Here is a 21,396-nt window from a genome sequence, read left to right on the forward strand (position 1 = left end):
CCAAAGCATTATAGTTTCATTTGAAATGAAAATGCTTTGCCTTTTCTCTTCATATTTCTTTATCAGAAAATATGATTCAGAAATTGAAAACACTATTTTCAAAAAATTGTGTACCTCTATATCATTCAGTGTCCTTAATTGCGACCACTGCCAATATGCCTAACATTTAAAGAAAAGGAAAAATGTGTATCTTAAACAATATAGACTTACACCAAAGTGTAGACATAAATTTCATTAACATTTTGAATTGTGCCCTAAAATAATTCAGAATAAAAATATTAATGAGAAAATCACATGGGTATTTTATATATAATCAAGGTTTTAGCTATATAACCTTACTAGATAATGGGAAGCATTGATTTCTACTAAGAAAGAGGATGAAGGGATGAAAAATAAAGTTACAGAGAAAGTCAAGGAGAACTTGAGGGGTGGGAGAGAACTTAAGGTATTGGTGCAGGGAAGACAAGACCAGTGGTGGGACTGGTATTGGAACATAGTATACTGTAAAAAATTCACAAAGGCAGCTCGAGTGTGGGAGAGGGAGACACGATGATGTGTTGTGTTATGTTGTGTTATGTCGATGATGTGTTGTGTTATGTCGTTCCGTTGTCCTTGGGCACTCGGGGCAGGGGCAGCTCTCTCTCGCACGCACCGCTCGCATTCAGTGTTCCCAAGCCACTGTGTATGGACCAGATCTGGACGGCTCCTCCTTGTGCTCTGCTTCTGTGTGTGCTGCTGTGCTCTCTTCTGTCTGTCTCTCTGTCTCTGCCTCTGTAGTCTCTCCTTTGGTCTCTTCTGACCTCTCTCTGTCTCTATTTCTGTGTCTTCTCTGTTCTCCCATGTCCTCTCGTGTGTCTCCTCTGTCTCTTCTGTCTTCTTTTTCTGTCTCTCTCTGTCTTCTTTTTCTGTCTTCCCTTCTGTCTTCTTCTTCTGTCTCCCCCGGTGCCCCCCAGTCTTAGTTTATATAGCAAATTACATAGGGTGGTGACACAAAGGTGGGTTGAATAATAACAAATCAACAAGGAAGGGTACAACCATTTCTTGAGGAGATTAACAAAATCTCATCTAAGGATTTTGATAAGATTACTAGGAGATCTGCTCAAGGATGGGGTCCAAACAAGGGTGTGTCAGGGTGTGTCTCTTTCTTCCTTCTTCAGCTAGTAATCCACTTAAATAGCTATAGTAAATTTACTTCTAATATTTCTAGCAATGTCATTCTGTATGAGCACAGTAAGAGATATAAACTTAAAGTTTGATTCTTCCTGAAGACATTCAGTATAGATTCTAGACCACAGTCAGGTTAGCCATCCTAACCCCAGCAGTGTCCTAGCCTCATCATTACTTTTGGATCATGACAGCATTTGTCTATGACCATGCCCTCAACTTATAGTTGAGTATTGTGGTGCTTTGGCCTGGCTCATTTCGATGCCAGGGTAGCTCAGAGCTTGCCCTGTGTCCATTTCATCCCTCTTTGGGACCCTGCTTTTGGGGTATTAGGAACTAAGGGCAACTGAGTTGAGAAAGCAGATGCCTGGGAGTAAATATTATTGGAGTCAATCAGCTCCCAAGTTTCAAAGCATATTATTAACTGTCTTCCTGTGTCCATACAGAAAGACCATTGCTCTAAGGTAATTTAAGTTCCCTATGGCAAGGCTAAAAGGACAAACACCATGTTATCCTACAGTATACTTGAAACTCAATGATAAATAACTTTGCAAATCACAGTGCCTTAATTAAAATATTTTTTTAAGTAAATGGGAGGGGACTGAGAGATAGTGCAGCAGGTAATGTCCTTGGCATTCTACATAGTTCCCCTGAGCCCTCTAGGAATGACCCTGGAGTACAGAGCCAGGAGTGAGCCTTAAGCACAGTGAGATATAGACTCAAACTTTAAAAAATTTGTAAGTTAGAATGCTTGTTATTGAAACCATTGTTGCAGAAAACTCATGGGAGAATTTGTTAAGATTTTTGGAAAAGAGACATAATGCAATGAATAAAAAATTCTGTATACAGTTTGAGTAAAAATCTGTTATAAACTCAGTTGATATGAACATGTATGATTTAATTTTTATACATTACTCTTTTGTGTTAAGGAAGTGGAGACTTCATGGGTTACAGCTACACGCTAGTTCAAAATAGAGGTTTAGATGCTGAATTGAAAAGCAAGCATGAAGGAATATTGACAGGATCATGAATTGGGCAGAGCAGGGGCTAATCCCATTCTGTCTCTCCTAAATATAAGTCAGCCCTCTTAGAGTTTCAGTGTGCCTACAACATAGAGATTATACATTGTAAAATAAGTAATGTAGAATAGACATACAATAAACCATCAAAAATGGTCTGATTACCATCACCCTCATCTTTAGCTCACTGGTTAATGAGAGATAGAAAGATAGATTAGATAGAAGATAGATAGATAGATAGATAGATAGATAGATAGATAGATAGACAGACAGATAGAGACAGAGAGACAGAGACAGAAACAGAGAGACAGAGAGACAGAGGAAATCTAAAATAAATTTAGAACTAGTTCCTTTACTTAAAATGTTGATTTTTGCAAATCTTCAATATTGTCATTCAGATCCTGATTCCAATTTAACCTAAAGTGACCTTCTCATCATATTTTATCTCTTCTTATTACATTGACTATATTCTATTTATGTTATTTTCACTATCTGAAATTACACTGTGAACTTAATAAACATTTTACCTCAAAAACATATAAGTTTTATGAGAGAAGGGCATTTGCCTAATGCCTTCACTGTTGAATTCTTCAGAGACAAGAACACATCCTGATACATAAGAGAAGCTCCCAACAATCACAAATAGCACATCTTTGCTGAATAATGGAGTAAAACTAAAACCCTGAGTAAGGAAACAGAACTTTAAGGTCTAATATAATCAATTCTCCACAATTAAGCTTTAGGTTAACTAAGACTAGTTATATAGTATAAAATAGTATTATAAATGTTGGATTATAGATCCAAGCATTTTAGGTTTAATTTTTATTTTTTTATTTTTTTAAATTTTTATTGAATCCCTGTGAGATAGATACTAGCTTTTATGTTTGGGTTACAAACACACAGTGATCAAACGCCCATCCCTCCACCAGTGCACATTCCCCACCACCAAAATCCCGGGATATCCCCCCTTTCCTACCCTCCCCCTGCCTCCATAGCAGACAATATTCCCCATACTCTCTCTCCTTTTGGGCATTATGGTTTGCAACACAGACACTTAGAGGTCATCATGTTTGGTCCATTATCTTCTTTTGGCACGCATCTCCCATCCCGACTGATTCCTCCAGCCATCATTTTCTTAGTGATCCCTTCTCTATTCCATCTACCTTCTTGCCTCCACTCATGAAGCAGTTTTCCAGCTATGGGGCAATCCTCCTGGCCCTTGTATCTGCTGTCCTTGGATGTCAGCCTCATGTGATGTTATTCTATACTTCACAAATGAGTGCAGTCCTCTATGTCTATCCCTCTCTTTCTGACTCACTACACTAAGCATGATACTCTCCATGTCTGTCCATTTATAAGCAAATTTCATGACTTCATCTCTCCTAACAGTTGCATAGTATTCCATTGTGTAGATGTACCAAAGTTTCTTTAACCTTCCACAACTTTAAATTCTACTACAAAGCAATAGTAATTAAAACACATAGTATTGAGCTAAAAACAGACCTGCAGACCAATAGAACAGAGTTGAATTTCCTGTCACAGACCCCCAAATATATGGCCACTTAATCTTTGACAAAGGAGCAAGAAATGTGAAATGGAACAAGGAAAGTCTCTTCAACAAGTGGTGCTGGGAAAACTGGATAGCTACCTGCAAAAAGAAAAAAATGAACTCTGACTTCTGTCTAATGCCAGGCACAAAAGTCAGATCAAAGTGGATAAAAGACCTCAATATCAGACATGAATCTATAAGGTACATAGAGGAAAATGTAGGCAGAACTCTCCATGACATTGAAGCTAAAAGCATCTTTAAGGACAAAACAGCACTGACCGTGCAAGTGGAAGCAAACATAAACAAATGGGACTACATCAAACTAAGAAGCTTCTGCACTTCAAAAAAAAAAAACAGTGACCAAAATATAGAAAGAACCCACAGAATGGGGAAGAATATTTACCCAATACCCATCTGATAAGGGATTAATATCCAGGATATACAAGACACTAGTAGAATTGTATAAGAATAAAACCTCCAACCCCATGAAAAAATGGGGAGAAGAAATGAACAAGAGAAGAAATTTCTTTTTCCTCAAAAAAGAAATACAAATGGCCAAAAGGCACATGAAAAAATGTTCCACATAAATAGTCAGGGAGACGCAAATCAAAACAACAATGAGATATCATCTCACACCAGAGACTGGCACACATTCAAAAGCAACCAGTGCTGGCGTGGATGTGGGAAAAAAGGGATACTCTTTCACTGTTGGAGGGAATGCCGACTGGCTCAGCCTTTCTGTGAAACAATATGGAGAGTCCTTCAAAAACTAGAAATTGAGCTTCCATATGACCCTGCAATACCACTTCTGGGAATATATCCCGAAGATGCAAAAAAGCACAGTAGAAATGACATCTATATTTATATGTTCGTTGCAGCACTATTCACAATAGCCAAAATCTGGAAACAACCCACGTGCTCTAGGTTTCACTTTGTTTTGTCAAATTCTTCCAAGGGCTCTGGATTTTGTATATGTAAGTGAAAAACTACTTTTTTCTTTCATGTTGTCTGCATAGTATATTTCAGTGCAAGGTCCTTTTTGTACAGAAACAGGAAGACAGTTAAACCAACATGCTATATTTGTGATGCTTGTATTTGAAGCACTGAGCACTGTTGGGGGGAAAAATAAAGACGTTGGAAGACTGAGGCCTCAATGAATTCATGGTCATCAAGAAATTGGGTCATCAGAACCTAAATTCTGTTCAGAAAGTATATCATATTTATCTAATCAATTCTCTTCAGAATTTTGAGTTATTTATATTTACTTAAATTGTGTGTTTTTCCTCCTCCCCAAATCTCAAATGATGTCCCAGCCTTCAATAGTTTGGTTAACAAGTACCAACACAAAGTTAATTTTATTATGTTCTCACCACAAAAATATCTACCAAATTATTGGTATATGTGCAAATCTTTTCTGTTCTTTCACATAGGGAAGTACTCTCAGTCATCCATGACCTTCATATTGCTATATCCCAAAGACATATTCTTTTTCTTATAAAATTTGTCCTAGTAATAGTATGTAAAATAACTGAATACCTCTATATTTTTTCTAATACTTTTTTCATCTAGCTTCTATAATAATCACAATCTACCTTTTTTTAACCCTGCCTCTGGGATCATGCTTTTCTAGCTATTTCTACTCACCAAAACTTAAAAGTTAATGCTCCTTTTTCTATACCTTTATACATACTTGGATAATCCATTCTGTATCTCTTCAATTCTCAATTGTCCGTTGAGGATTTGGGAATTCAAACCTATAACCCATGTCTATTTTCTGTTTGAGATTTTAATATCCAGCTGCTACTAAATACTTTGGAGTCAGACTCCCAAGTTTGAATTGAAGCTCAGCTCAGCTACTTTTTATGCTTCAGTATACTATGTAACTTTCATCAAGTTACTTAACTTACTGTGCTGTTTCTTCCTCCATAAAATGAGAAATAAAAACAAAACTTACTTCAACATAATAGGGTGTTGTAAGATCTAAGTGAATTAACATTTGTCATTGAGGACTGCATTTCTCTTGTTTGTTGTTTCTGCAGTACCAAGTGGAGTGCTTTAAAGCAGGTATTCAATAAGCATCTGCTGATTCACTAAGTTAACATATGGCAAATTATCACAATTTAAAGGAGTTTTCTATTAGCCCTATTAAATTAAAATTTCCTTACTATAGCTATTTCATGATATCCTTTCAAAGGACACCATGATTTCACAGAAGTAAATTTAAAGGAATATTCCTGGAAAAATATAACTTCTATTTAAAAGGCACACACAGTCTAGTATCAGAAATGCATAGCACTATGATTCAGGCAATAAAATGATTCGAAAAGTATTACTTTGAACAGAGAATATAAATTATAAAATGATTCATCACAGTGAATCTAAATATAAACATATTACTTCATCTCTTTCATTAGGTTTTTGTGAAATAAGAATCACTGGCTGGAAAGAAAACTTAAATCAGAGAGAACATGACTGAAGAAAATGCATTGGTCGTCAGTATCTGATCCACACACATTTCTCTTTGTTTAGACTAATGACTAGCCTCCACACAAATAAACTGTAGTAGAATTAATACTTTTTATAGGTTAATGCCTGCCAACATTGCTGTTTGAGATTTGAAAGACTGGGGAGAAGCTTCTAGAGTAGAGAGAATTTCTTGACAAAGCAGAATTTCATAGATGAATGGTAGAAAAATAGTAGCTTTTTATTTGCAAAGCCTTTACTTACATCCTGGTGTCACCAGATGGAAGTTTTTTTCTACTGATGCAATTAGACCAATTTGGGCACTTTTGAAAAAATTCCCCTCTTCTCATTAATTTTTTTCTTCTGATAATTTTTCCCAGTTTGTATTTAAACCCAAGATAGTGGCCATCATGCCAGCCATTTATGATGCACACTAAATTTACTTCTACTTTAAGTTATTGTGGTCAGGTGACTTGCTCTAGCCAATGAGATGTTAACTAATCTAACATGGCTCTTTCAAAAATATTTGTCAGTGTATATTTTTTGTTTGTTTTTGCCCACTGTCCTATTGTTCCAGCCCCATCAGTCTGTATTTTTCAACATTTCTTTTGTACCTCTCATGTGCCAAGTCCTCCCTTGGCAACTGGAAATGGCCCACATAGCTGCTGCCCCATGTCTCTAGACCGAGAGATGGCAAGAAACAGAATCATGGGCAGAACATGCAGGGGGCAGAACTCAGTTCACAGAACATATCTTAAACCTGTGAAGTTTTGAGGTTGTTACTTCATAACATATGTCTATTCTCACTAACATAAATTTGCATTTTCTTTCTTTTCATAAGGTATAGATCTAAACCAAAAGTGAACAATATATTTCACTAAGAAACAAGGTAATTTCCTACTTTCCCTACTCCTTTATGAGCAAAACTGTCTTGTTTGGTCTCCTATAAAAATCAGATGGGAGATCAAGTCTCCCATCCAATGCAGATAAAAAAAATTAGACCAAGTTCTGTTATTTATGTATCAGGATGAATAATTTTCGGCTAAAACTATTAGTTCACAGAAAGTGTAGATGGCTTCGATGAATTTCAGAGGTAACATTTTTTATAGCTGATTAAAATTTATTGCTTTCCTAAGGAATTATAAGTATGAGAGGTTTTTGCAAGAGACACAGAATATTGAACTATGGAGCAACATTTCTGTAATACACTCTAGGATTAAAAGGATAGTAATTTTTTACACTAAAAAGGGTATTATTTATGAATCAATTAAATCCTTAAAATTTTTAAAAAGAACAAAACTTCCAATCATAATGAAACATTTGAAGTGACAGTTGCAAATCATTAACTATGGAAACTTTATTACAAACACAAGGAAAATTACTACTAATCCCATGTTTTACTAAGTTAAAGCTTTTAAATGAAAGTATTAGCTATTTATTATAATATTCTTTTTATAAAAATTTCAATAATGAATGTCAAATAGTAAGTCACTAAAGTATACATAAGGATCATCCTAAGTCTCTAAAAAACCACAGTAAAAAATAACATCAGGAAATTATATAAGTCATTTAATAAATGATTAAAACTGTTCCTTCACATAAAATTTGCATAAATATGTCAGAAAATGGTTTCAGAGTTTTTCACTGAGTAATTCCTGCAAATACATGTCAGAGTCCTTTCATATACATCTTAAAATTTCTTCTTTGGTTTAAAATTTCAGATGTAACTACTGCCAATGCTATTGAAGAATTAAAAATAAAATCAACTACCATATTTAAAAATTAAAATAAAATGACCTACCATATTTAGCAATGATTTAAATTTAGATATAAACCCTATCTCACAGGTTTTCAAAACTCTCCACAAACTAGCATGTATAGAACAAATTTAAAGAGAGATGTTCTGCTGGGGTTGGAGGCAGGGTTGAGGTAGAGTGGGCTATACCTGCAGCAGTTTCTACAGGAACTAGGGGTCATGCATATTTTCAATTATCTTATTACAATCTCTTCTCCACATTCTACTTCAGGATTCTCAAGATCGGTTACTTATTTATATTATCAATGTACAGATCTTACTTTAAATGTTTATGGAAGTACTTTCCATCGAAGCCTTGAATAAAATAAAGGTCACAAAAAAAATCTAATAAAGGCTTAGTCAACAAACATATCATAGGCAAACAGTGGAAACTGAACCCTTCATTTGAATTGTACGATTTCTACTGGGGAGAAGCAGCAAGGAGGTAAGATAACCCATAGATCAAAAAACAAAGAAGTGCAAAAGTACAAAAAGAGAATTCTGGGTAGGAAGTGCATGGATTCCCCTTGACGAGAAGTATGGGGACAGTAGTCAGGGAAAGGTAGAATCTAAGTTGGAGGAGAACCAATAAGTTGGTGAAACCCATTCTAAGCAGAGTAAGTGTAATGAATTATACAGGTATTCTCAGATGGTTTGAAGGTGAAGTGGAAGAGGAAAGCCCATTATAATAGTAGAAAGGAAAATGTAAGGCGCCTAAGGAATGATATCAGTAAAATAAAATATAGGACATACGATAAAGGGATACATACTTTAAGCCCTGTGGACGAAGTTTTCCTATATCCTCTCATTTTCCCAAAGCTCCAAGATTCTGCATGTAACTAAAACTATCCATTGATCTCTTTCTTTTGATATTTTGTGTGCTGAAAGGGGTAGGAAAAAATAGTGAATGTTAACAATTTGAGGATGTCCCAGTGTAGTTATTGTCTTATGGAGACCTATAACAACCTAAAAGTTTAAATCTCTCTTCTTCAGCCTTCTCTGATTTTGTGGCATGAGTAGGTGCAAAAGTTCATATCCTACTCAAGAGAGCCCTTAGCTTCTGTGGTGAAACAAGAAATTTGTGGTTATATTTACACATAGTGTTTTTCACAAATACCATCTAGTTCTGTTTTTGTCAAATTTCAATATTGCTTTAGTTACTTTTGTTCTACATTGGTGTTTGCAAAACTTGTGAGGAAAGCTATCTTTACAACTCAATGCTAGCAGATGTTATCATAAGAACGAGGTTATAGTGTTTGTATGTAGAAGACTGGATAAATACAGAAAGAACAAGGACAAATAAGGCTCTTAATTTTTCTGTCTTGTGAATCTCTCAGAGATTCAGCTTTTTCCTAGTTTATTTTTTAGCATATATACAGACATAGGTTTATCCTCCCATATCTAAAGAAACTAATAGTCTGTAACCAGTCATCTGTTCAAGGGCACTTGGGTTGTTTCCAGATTTTGGCTATTGTGACAGTGCTGCAATGAATATATAGGTACAGATGTCAGTTCTACTGTGCTTTTTTGTATCCTTGGGATATATTCCCAGAAGTGGTATTGGGGTTATATGGAAGCTCAATTTCTAGTTTTTGAAGGACTGTCCATATTGTTTTCCAGAAAGGCTGGAGCAGTCAGCATTCCCATCAACAGTGAAAGAGCGTCCCTTTATCCCCACATCCACGCCAGCACTGGTTGATTTTGTTCTGTTGAATGTGTGCCAGTCTCTGTGGTGTGAGATGATATCTCATTGTTGTATGCATCTGTTAGGAGAGATGAAGTCATGATATTTGCTTATAAATGGATAGACATGGAGAGTATCGTGCTAAGTGAAATGAGTCAGAAAGAGAGGGACAGACATAGAGGACTGCACTCATTTATGGAGTATAGAATAATATCACATGAGGCTGACACCCAAGGACAGTAAATACAAGGGCCAGGAGGATTGCCCCATAGCTGGAAAACTGCTTCATGAGTGGAGGGGAGAAGGCAGATGGAATAGAGAAGGGATCACTAAGAAAATGATGGCTGGAGGAATCAGTCGGGATGGGAGATGCATGCCGAAAGTAGATAATGGACCAAACATGATGACCTCTCAGTGTCTGTGTTGCAAACCATAATGCCCAAAAGGACAGAGAAAGTATGGGGAATATTGTCTGCCTTAGAGGCAGGGGGAGGGTAGGAAAGGGGGGGGTATACCGGGATATTGGTGGTGGGGAATGTGCATTGGTGGAGGGATGGGTGTTTGATCATTATGTGATTGTAACTCAAACATGAAAGACTGTTTGATGAACATGAAAACTATATCATGGTGATTCAATAAAATTTTAAAAAAAGGCTCCGAGGAAACAGGATCCCAGAGACCTCCACTGGGAAAAATATGGAACCATTAAACAATATCAATGACTGAGCAATGACTGGAGGGACAGGTGTTGGATCATTGTATGAGTAAAACTCGATCATGAACAGCTCTGTCACTATTTCATGGTAACTCAATAAAAAAGAAAAAAAAGAAACTAATAGTCTGTAGAACCTATTTTAGATAATGATCATCTATTGTGATATTTACTTTGTCCAATGAGATTTTGGTTCTGCTTTAGCTAGAGCTTATAAATGAGCATTACTATCAATGTTTAATATTCATCATTTATATTCAGTATTGATCATTTCTCAACTGTTGCTGTTCATAATTCTTGGGGTGTTAGAATTTATTGTGTAGACTTTGAAAGTATTGAGGCTTGACTATCGTTTAAAATATAACTGTCACTGTCACTCTGTCATTCGAGCAGGCACCAGTAACGTCTCCATTGTAAGACTTGCTTTTAACGTTTTTGGCATTTGAGTATGCCACAGGTAGCTTGCCAAGTTCTGCCACGTGGGCAAGATACTCTTGGTAGCTCACTTGGCTCTCCAAGAAGGGCGGAGGAATCGAATCCGGGTAGGCTGTGTGCAAGGCAAACACTCTACTGCTCTGCTACGGCTCCAGCAATATTTTGCTATATAACACAGCAAAATATGTTAACTTAGGGCATTTCAAGTTTCTATTATGCCATCATAATCAAAATATTTATTGGCAGTTACTTCATGTTTGCATAGTTCTTCTAAGTAGGTTCATAGTTCCATCAGCATTTTTGGCTATTGCTCAGTCTCTAAACTGCCATTTTTCTGAGCTATGTACTATAAATCTGTGCCACTTCTTTTCTTGTTTTTACAATATAAATTCAAGTATTTTGAGTTCTTTGTTTACCTGTATGCTTGTATAAGGCAATGTATAAAATATTCTCAAAATACTGAGTCTCTAAAACAAAATCAGAATGTTAAATTATTGTGGATTAGTAGACCCTCTATGTGATACTATAAGAAGATGAATTTTTCCTAGTGTTCCTTAATCTTAATACATGAAATTGTATAGTATAGAACTTATTAATAATCTGGAACCAACTTATTCATAACTAGGTCAAGCTGGTTTTCTTTCTATTAAGCACTCTTCTTTTCCATTTTGATAACGGAGAAAAATAGGTCCAGCACAGGCATAGACTAAAATCATTTCTGCTAGCCAATTTCCCCACGCATATTGGTTAAAGTGCTATGATGAGGGAATATGGAGGAAGCATCGGTAGATGATGCTAAAATAGTCTAACACCAATCATTTCATATGTGGTAATCACATTTTAAAGAACAATTATTGACTGATTACAGCTATATTACTCATATATAGAAATACTGAAAATAACCCAACCATCAAAACATTTAAGAAGGAATTAAGCAAACACTTGGCTGAGAAAACTAATCCTTATCAATTAAAAAACTGAATAGGGCAGAAGCGATAGTACAAGAGTTAGGCAGTTGTCCTATATATAGTTGTGCTAAACCTTGGTCTACATGACCTCGTATATCTTGGCGGGTTTACAGGGTCCAAGCAGTAACACATCCTCAGGCCCTTACATTTACCCGAGCACCCCTTGGGAGACCCAAAAATAGAAAAAAAATGAAAAGAAGGTGGAATTTAAATCCAGTAAATTAAAATACATCTTAATGTATTTTATGGCAATGAAAATTAGTGCAGATATTCTGATAAATTGGTATGGATCATGCTTAAGATGTTAACTAAAGACCATTATTTCTGGCTGACTATCTGAAAATGAAAATATTAACACAAAAGGGTATGCATAACTCTATGCTAACTAAATCATTATTTACAATAGCAAAAATATGGAATCAACTGAAGTGTTTGTATGTGGAAGACTGGATAAGGAAGGCGTGTACAGTACATTAATTTAATGCATACTATTCAGCAATTAAAAAAGATAAAATTTTGCTATTAACAGCAAAATGAAAGGAGCTCTAAGGGATTTTGTTAAACAAAATAAGTCAAAAATGAAAGTACTGGATGATTTCACCCATGTGTGTAATATAAAGATATAAAATTTATGGGCAAAGAGAAATAAAAAAGAACCAAGCAGAGATTAACAACAGAAGTAATATTTCCTATGGGAAGAGAAAGTATATCAGAAACAAAGTGAAGGGGGCATAAAAAAGATGGTGGGTTTTGTATAAAATATACACACATATATATTATCTACATACGTTTATATGTGTATAAGTTGAAAAGTATATTCTATACAAAAATGTTACCATAAAATTAAAATCTAGAACAACAATAATTTTTTACATTGAGATACAGAGAAAGCAAAAATAAAATAATTTTATTTTGTTATTAAAATATGGAAGGGTTCTTTGTAGTGATTTATTTACTAAAGTTAACTAAATATTGAATAAAAAATTGCTTATATGCTCTTAAGCAAGTAATTTTATCAACAGGTAACTAAAATATATGTGGATATTATATATATTATATATTTGTAAGGATATACTTATGTAGAAATATATGCATCTTAACTTAAGACTCTGTTATGAATGAAAAATTTCCTAAATATGATACATATTTTGAATAAGTATCACCTATTTCTGTTTGCAATATTTGTTTCCCTTGTATGCTTATCTTTTTGAATCTAGATACAGAATGATATAATCCTTAATTCCTCTAAATTGTTTCACTTCTACATAAATAATAAAAAAAATTAAAACCAAAGTGATTCTAATACATATCATATATAAGACAATACCCAGGCATCAAATATTGAAGACAAGTATTTTAAAAGCAGACATTTGTTAACAACTAATAGAAATGGTAAATTGTAAGTATTAATTTTTACAAGATGGATCCACTGGCCCAGAACACTTAGAGCAACAGAAAGTCTCTAGCTATAAACATGATTATAAACATAGTTTATAAAGAACAGGTGCAACAATTAAACAAAACATATATATGAGAATACAAGTTATCTGAATACTTTAAAAAGCTCTATGGTAAACAAAATATATGCCAAGGAAAATTATACTTGTATGGACTGTTTTGCTAAGGCTAGGGAAGTACATGAGTGATAGGAACAAAGTAAAGCTGCTTTTCTCATTGAACATTCATTCCTCTGTTTAAATCTGTTTAAGGAGCATAGAAATACATGAAATACTACAGTAGGAAAGATCCACACTTCCCCTGACAGAATGCCAACGTATCTCTGGCTGATGGGAAATTGAAATCTTTAACTATTTTATAGTGATGCCAGCTTTTAACTCCATAAACTTAAAAGTGGATGCCCAATATCGTGGATATTGGGTATCTTCAAAGATGACACGGAACTAAGCAATATAGTAGAAACAGAGATCAACAAATGGGACTACATTAAACTAAAAAGCTTCTGCACCGCAAAAGATACAGTGACCAAAATAGAAAGACTATCTACAGAATGGGAAAGGATATTTACACAATACCCATCAGATAAGGGGTTGATATCAATGGTATATAAAGCACTGGTTGAACTCTACAAGAAGAAAACATCCAACCCCATCAAAATATGGGGCGAAGAAATGAACAGAAACTTTTCCAAGGAAGAGATACGAATGGCCAAAAGGCACATGAAAAAGTGCTCTGCATCACTAATCATCAGAGAGATGCAGATCAAAACGACCATGAGATACCACCTCACACCACAGAGACTAGCACACATCCAAAAGAACAAAACCAACTGCTGTTGGAGAGGATGTGGGGAGAAAGGGACCCTTCTACACTGCTGGTGGGAATGCCGACTGGTTCAGCCCGTTTGGAAAACAATATGGACGATTCTCAAAAAACTAGAGGTTGAGCTCCCATTTGACCCAGCAATACCACTGCTGGGAATATATCCCAGAGGAGCAAAAAAGTATAGTCGAAGTGACATCTGCACTTATATGTTCATCGCAGCACCGTTTACAATAGCCAGAATCTGGAAAAAACCCGAGTGCCCTAGAACAGATGACTGGTTGAAGAAACTTTGGTACATCTATACAATGGAATACTATGCAGCTGTTAGAAAAAATGAGGTCATGAAGTTTACATATAAGTGGATCAACATGGAAAGTATCATGCTAAGTGAAATGAGTCAGAAAGAGAGAGACAGACAGGAAGATTGCACTCATCTGTGGAATATAGAATAATAGACTAGGAGTCTAATACCCAAGAATAGTAGAAATAAGTACTAGGAGGTTGACTCCATGGCTTGGAGGCTGGTCTCTCATTCTGGGCAACTCAGAGAAGGGAGCACCAAGTAAAATGTAGTCGGAGGTTATGCGGGGGAGGAGTGACGCGTGCCGAATGTAGACTAGAGACTGAACACAATGGCTGCTCGACACCTTTGTTGCAAACCACAACACCTAATCAGAGAGAGAGAACGAAAGGGAATACCCTGCCATAGTGGCAGTTTGGGGTGGGGGGAGACGGGACTGGGGAGGGTGGGAGGGACCCTGGGTTTACTGGTGGTGGGGAATGGGCACTGGTGAAGGGATGGGTTATCGAACTCTGTATGGGGGAAACATGAACACAAAAATGTATAAATCTGTAACTGTACCCTCACGTTGATTCACTAATTAAAAATAAACTATTAAAAAAATAAAACTGTGCAGCATTTCTCCTAAAAAAAAAAGTGGATGCCCATTATGAGAATCTTAGTGGACACTAGGTGGACATAAACTTGCCCAGACCTTTCAAGAAAAGAACATCTGTGTTTTTCAAGAGCATGAATCAAAAGCTTTCCTTACTCTACCAATAAAAAAAAATACAACTCAGTTAAAAATCCCTACAGTAGTTAACTAATTAAACCTTTCCTTGAAAGAGCTCCCAGAGTGCTTTACGCAGACACTGGCTTAGAGGATTTCTTACTGCCGAGCAGAGCATCTCACCACCTCAGATCTTAAGCACCATAATTTTTCTACCTTACCTGTTATACTAACTTAAAAAAATTTTTTTTAAATTAAGCTCATGTTACACTCACATTTAAATACTTAACAAAAATGAGTCTGTAAGTACCCACAAACCTGCCACCACACTAAACCACTTGAATATATTAACAGACACTTTTAACTTGTGGTATAATTACACCTGGTGTAACACAATGGAGCCAAAATTTTAAGACATAGCTTAACATTTCCTGCCATGTTCTGCCAAACTTTCCTAGGGTGCTCATTTAATTCATACAAATCATACAAAATTCTGTATATGCAAGACACTCACCAGAATATGGATATTTAACAGCTTAAGAATGTGTATCCTAGGGGGCTGGAGCTATAGCACAGTGGGTAGGGCATTTGCCTTGCATGCGGTCGACCCGGGTTCAATCCCCAGCATCCCATACAGTCCCCTGAGCACCACCAGGAGTAATTCCTGAGTACAGAGCCAGGAGTAACCCCTGAGCATCACCAGGTGTGATCCAAAAAGCAAAAAAAAAAAAAAATGTGTAGCATAAGTATATATACATAAGTATGTACCACAAAAGGCACATCTTGTCCCAATAATGTAATTTTAAGACAGTAAATAATTCACATTTACGTGGTACTTAAAATTCCATTATGCCATGCCTTCTTACCTCTTCTCCAGACAAATAGTAAGCTGAGAGAAGTCCACCAACAAAGCGTATATTTACTTCAAAAACAGAAATTTCAGCGTTCTGTGAAAACAAAATAAAAGAAATCCATATATAAATGACAGTACACAACTACAAAAAATATTGGGATAAAGTATGCTAAATATTTTAAATTTTGTTAAATACCTCTAGATAGTTAGATATAAGGGGTCAAGTCCTACCTTATAACAAGTTCAAAATACATAAATAACTACTATTACTATATTAATGAAATAGTCACCCCCACCCATGCCTCTATTAACTATAGATTCAATACTCAGTATTCTCTATTTGTATAGATGAGGTAGGTCTTTGCCAAGCAATATTTTAATGCCATGCTCTCATCCAATTTCATTTGCTTAATTTTCTTATTGAAAGGCCATTCAGACTCTATATTTTGGCTGACAGTTCAATATTATTCAGTCACTTTTCTCAGATCATGTTAAAGTAGCACAGCTAGGTTACAAGTAGGATAGAGGTTGGGTCCAGAACCTTTTCAAAATTTCTGTCTCCAGTCTGGTATGGTTTCACTTCTCAAAGAAGACAGTTCATCTTTGCAAAAAAGGATACAACATGCAATGCTATATTTTTTCTGAAGCAGTTTTTAATATCAATAATAGATTATTTTTATTAATGTTGTTGTTATTAAGTACAATGTGCTAGATGCAGCAGACTGCTAAATTATATGGATTGTATCTTCTAATCCTCACATCAACTATGTGAAATTATTACTATTCTTATAGAAAATGTGACATTGGAAAAATGGAGCTGGAAAGAGAACAGTGGGAAGGGTTCATGCCTTCCCAGGTTCAATGGTCAACCCAGGTCCCATCCCTAGCATTCCATGTTGCCCCCTCAAACCCACAAGGCATAAGTCCTGAGTACTGCCAGGTGTGGCCTAGAAATAAACAAAAATTAAAAAGATGAGCTTTAAAGCAGTTAGCGACTTTTTACCCTTTCCCTTGTTGAACTATTTGATGATTGTACACTTGGTTGCCATGTTTGCTGTGCTTATGGTGTGCTAGAAATGGCACAACCATTATGGTACCAGGGTTTAACAATCATAGTGCTGGTAATCACAATTGAAAATGTGGCATGTTCACTCAATACCTCTATTGCAAACTACAACAACACCCAAAAGGAGAGAGAACAAAAGGGAATGCCCTTCCGCAGCGGCAGGGTGAGGTGGTGGGGATAAGGTGGGGGTGGTGAGAGGGATATTGGGATCATTGGTGGAGGTGAATGGGCACTGATGGAGAGATAGGTAAATGATCACTGTATGAGTGAAATGCAAACACAACAGTTCATAAGTTTGTAATTGTACTTCACAGTTATTCTCTAAAAAAAAAATAAAGAAAGAAAATAAAGAAAATGTGGCATGTTCCAGGGAAAGATCACTAAGTGGCATGCATCCAGAGCAAGGGCTCAACCACTGAGTCACATCCTCAGGCCCAACTGAGACCTTGGGCAGAGGGAGACTTCCAGGGAATGAATAGTGGGCTACTTTTTTAAAGAAGAAAACTAATAAATGGTTGAAATATAATTTGAAGTTGAGTACTTAGATTCTCATTCAGAGCTCTGCTGCCTGATTTCTATATCACTTAACTGATAATCATCAAGTCCCCTAATTACTGGTTGCAGAATTGTGTTATAATAGTAATTATTTCCAATAACCATGTTATTTGATATCTGATTATTAAGCAGAACTGTCCTGCATTCTGTTCCTAGATAATTTAGTACAGATAACTCATAAAAGATCTAGGCTATGCTTCAAAGCTTTAGTTAGCTTCTTTTTCATGTTTATTGGGTCTTATTCAGTAACTAGTTTTGCCTAACATCAACTCAGTTACTGATAATCAAAGGAGTTCACACCAGACTATAAAATGTGGAGTCAGTTTTGAGCAGATGAGCTTAGTCAAATTCATCTGAGATATTACTTCTTTTAGTAAACACGTATTTAGCAACTACCTCGAGCCAAGCACTGACCTATATTCTAGAGACAGAATAATGAAAACTGACAAAATCTTTAAATGTAGCAGTCTATATTTTAGTACACTCATGGGAGATGATGATTCTTTTTAAATAATAAGATTTTCATTTAATTCGCACAAGTTTTCTTTTAAAAGTTACAAAGATTTAACAACAAAAGTGAAGTAATTCCTACAGTTAGAAGTTTTTAAAAAAATTTCCTGGAAATATACTAAATAAATGTTAGGCAAAAACATGCTAAAATAAGATTCTTTGGTAAGTTCATTAATTATAGTTTGAAATCTGTAACATGTACCTAAGTTTATTAAAACATTTTACATAGGTACAATTTATGTGTCATGTATCTCTGGATGTTATACAATTACAAAGTCTTAATATTCCACAAAATTACTGATAAGAAAAAAGAAAATCTATTAACATATACTGAATTACATAAATATATTATTCCTAAAATTAATAATAATATCTAATAATAAAATATAATATATTTAAACCTTCACCTTTTATTATTCTTAATTTAGACTTGTGTTTTTTCAGTTTTACACCTGATTTTTCCACATTTCTGCCTATGAAACACTTATTAAGATGATTTTGTATTCTTATTCAAGATACATGCTCATTACACATGCATTTTTCTTTCTCATATAAATTTTTTCATAACCAGAACTTTTATATAGACATGTGCTAAAAATTATTGCAAAAAGTAGAAGGCTGAGATATGTCAAATATCCCCAGATATCTATCTTCAGGTAGACATCAATCACCTACTGTATGGTTGTTTAAAAAATTATTGACCCAGCAATATATTCAAGAATATAAGTTCTATTTATCTTTCTCTGTACAATACTGACAAATGACCTTGCAAAATATGACTTCTGTGGTCAGTTACTTTGCATTCTGAACTTCATGGATTTAATATAATACTCTAGTGAGCCAATTCAAAAGGCATATCTGGCTTGTTAGTAAATCCACACTAGTTTCTGGTGATTGCTGCTTCCTTTTCTGTAAAAATGTTGCTCATGGGGTCAGAGAGATAATTCAGTGATTAAGGTGCTTGCCTTGTACACTGCTGACCTGGGTTTGATTCCTTGCACTGAGGTATGGTCCTCCAAGGACCAACAGGAATGATCCCTGAGCACAGTCAGGAGTAAGCCCTGAGACTGCTGGGTTATGGCCCTAGTACCCTCTCCCCTATCCCCATACCCAAAGAAAAATATGAATTTTACATCAACATTGTTAATACCAATCATCATAATGTACAGCCATAATTTACCAAGTTACTGATAGTTGGTTTTGGCATGTAATAATTCAATACCAATCCTTCCACCAGTGTTCCCAGATTTCCTCCCCATTCCAACCCCATTCTACCCCGTCTGTCAAGCTGACAGGCACATTACAAAGTTTCAGTGGCTGCTGCTTAAATCTCATGTTTTCAGTTTTGTTGAATCTGTGTTTTATATATATATATATATATACATACATACATAGCTATGCCCCTCACTCAGGTCACTGGTATAATTGAAGCCCTGGTGCTTGTTCACCCATTACTTCTCATTCTCTTCTTCCACCCTTGATTTTTTCCTCCTCCAGTAATCTCCTCTCTAAACACTGTAGTCAAGGGTGATCTAGGCATTTCGCCTTTACTATATTTTCTCATCCAGTATTCTAGATTTCATAGATAAGTGGGATCAATTTGTATTTGTCTTTCTTCTTCTGGCTTATTTCAATCAACATGAAAATTTCAGTTCCAACCATTTCACTGCAAACTGCATGATTTAATCACTCTTACAGATAAATAGTATTCCATTGCTTAGATATACCATATCTTCATAATCCATTCACCTTCTGTTGGACACCTACGCTGATTCCATATCTTAGCTATTGTACTGAGTGCAGTAATGAATACTCGTGTGCATATGTCCTTTTGAGAGAGTGTTTTTATGTTCTGGGATATATGCCCAAAAGTGGACTTGCTGGGCCATATGGCAGTTCAATTCTAAGTTTACTTAAAATTCTCCATACTGTTTTCCACAGGGGTTATATCAGATAACATTCTCACCAGCAGTGGATGATAGTTCCTTTTCTCCCACATGTCAGCCAACACAGATTGCTCCTACTATTTTTGATAAGTGCCATTCTCACTGGTGTGAGATGGTATCTCATTGTCATTTAGATTTGGATTTCTCTGATAAGTGATGCATATGCCTACTGCCTGTCCTCCTGTCCTCATCAGAGGCATTCATTTCTTCTCCCTATTTGTTAATGGGATTTTTGAATTTTTGTTGTTGTTGTTGTTGTTGATTTTTGTGAAAACTATATATACCTTGGATATCAAACCTTTATCTGATATGTTGAATGTTAATATTTTTTCACAGTTAGTGTTAATTGTCTTTTAGTTTTAGACCATGGGATTTTTTTTTTTGCCATGCAGAAACTCTTTAACTTTATGTAGTCCTATTTGTTTATTTTTTATTTTGTTGCCTTTGCCAGTGGTATCAGATCACTGAAGACACCTTTGAGGTTCAAATCTTGAAATATTCTGCTTATATTTACCTCACTGTACTTAATAGTTTCTGGTCAGACTTCAAGGTCTTTGATCCACTTTGAATTGACTTTTGTGAGAAGTGTAAGATATTGATCCAGCTTTAGTTTCTTACCTGTACTTATCCAAGTTTTTTCCAGCAATATTTGTTGAAGAGGTTATCTTTACTCCATTTAATGTTTTCAGCTTCTTTATCAAAAATTAACTGCCCATATATATGGGGCTTTGTCATAGGGAATTCAACTCTGACCCATTGATTGGAGGGTCTATCTTTATTCCAGTACATTGCAGTTTTGATCAATATAGTTTTATAATACAGTTCCAAGTTCGGTAATTAAACACCTCCCAATTTCTTATTTTTCAGTATGGTTTTGGCTATTTGTGGTCTTTTCTGATTCTATACAAACTTTATTACTGAATTTTTTTAGATCTTGGATGATTGTCACCTGAATTTGGATGGGAAATGCATGGAACCTATAATAGTTAGGTAGAATACTTATTTAATAATATTGATTCTTCCAAACCATGAGCATGGGATATTTTTCCACTCCCTAAAGTCATTCTCTCTCTCTCTCTTAAGTGGTTTAAAGTTTCATATTATCAGATCTCCTATATCTTTTAAGCTTACGCTAGATACTTGATGTTTTTGGATACTATTTTTAATGGGATAAAGTCTTGATTACTTTTTCCTCTGATTAATTTGTTGTATATTATAATGCAACTGATTTTTGTGCATTGACTTTGCAGCCAGGTAGTTTGGTATTTAAGTCTATTTTTTCTAGAAGTTTTATTTGTGGACTCTTTAATGTCTTCTGCATATATTATCATGTCATCTGCAAAGAGAGGTAATTTGAGTTTTACTTTTATAATGTAGAAGCCTT

The 21,396-nt window shown here is 35.4% G+C and overlaps 1 protein-coding gene across 4 annotated transcripts in view; it reads right to left on the bottom strand.

Moving 5' to 3' along the window:
* The window catches only part of MAN1A1 (mannosidase alpha class 1A member 1), a 196,209-nt gene that overhangs the window by 103,741 nt on the left and 71,072 nt on the right, over positions 1-21,396 (bottom strand). For all 4 annotated transcript variants that reach the window (XM_055136509.1, XM_055136508.1, XM_055136511.1 and 1 more), the window contains exon 5: positions 15,949-16,029. In XM_055136509.1, coding sequence (XP_054992484.1) covers positions 15,949-16,029 — 81 coding nt within the window. The remainder of the gene's footprint in view (positions 1-15,948; positions 16,030-21,396) is intronic.

Source organism: Sorex araneus, chromosome 4 (assembly GCF_027595985.1).
Source record: "Sorex araneus isolate mSorAra2 chromosome 4, mSorAra2.pri, whole genome shotgun sequence".
Taxonomy (NCBI): Eukaryota; Metazoa; Chordata; class Mammalia; order Eulipotyphla; family Soricidae; genus Sorex; species Sorex araneus.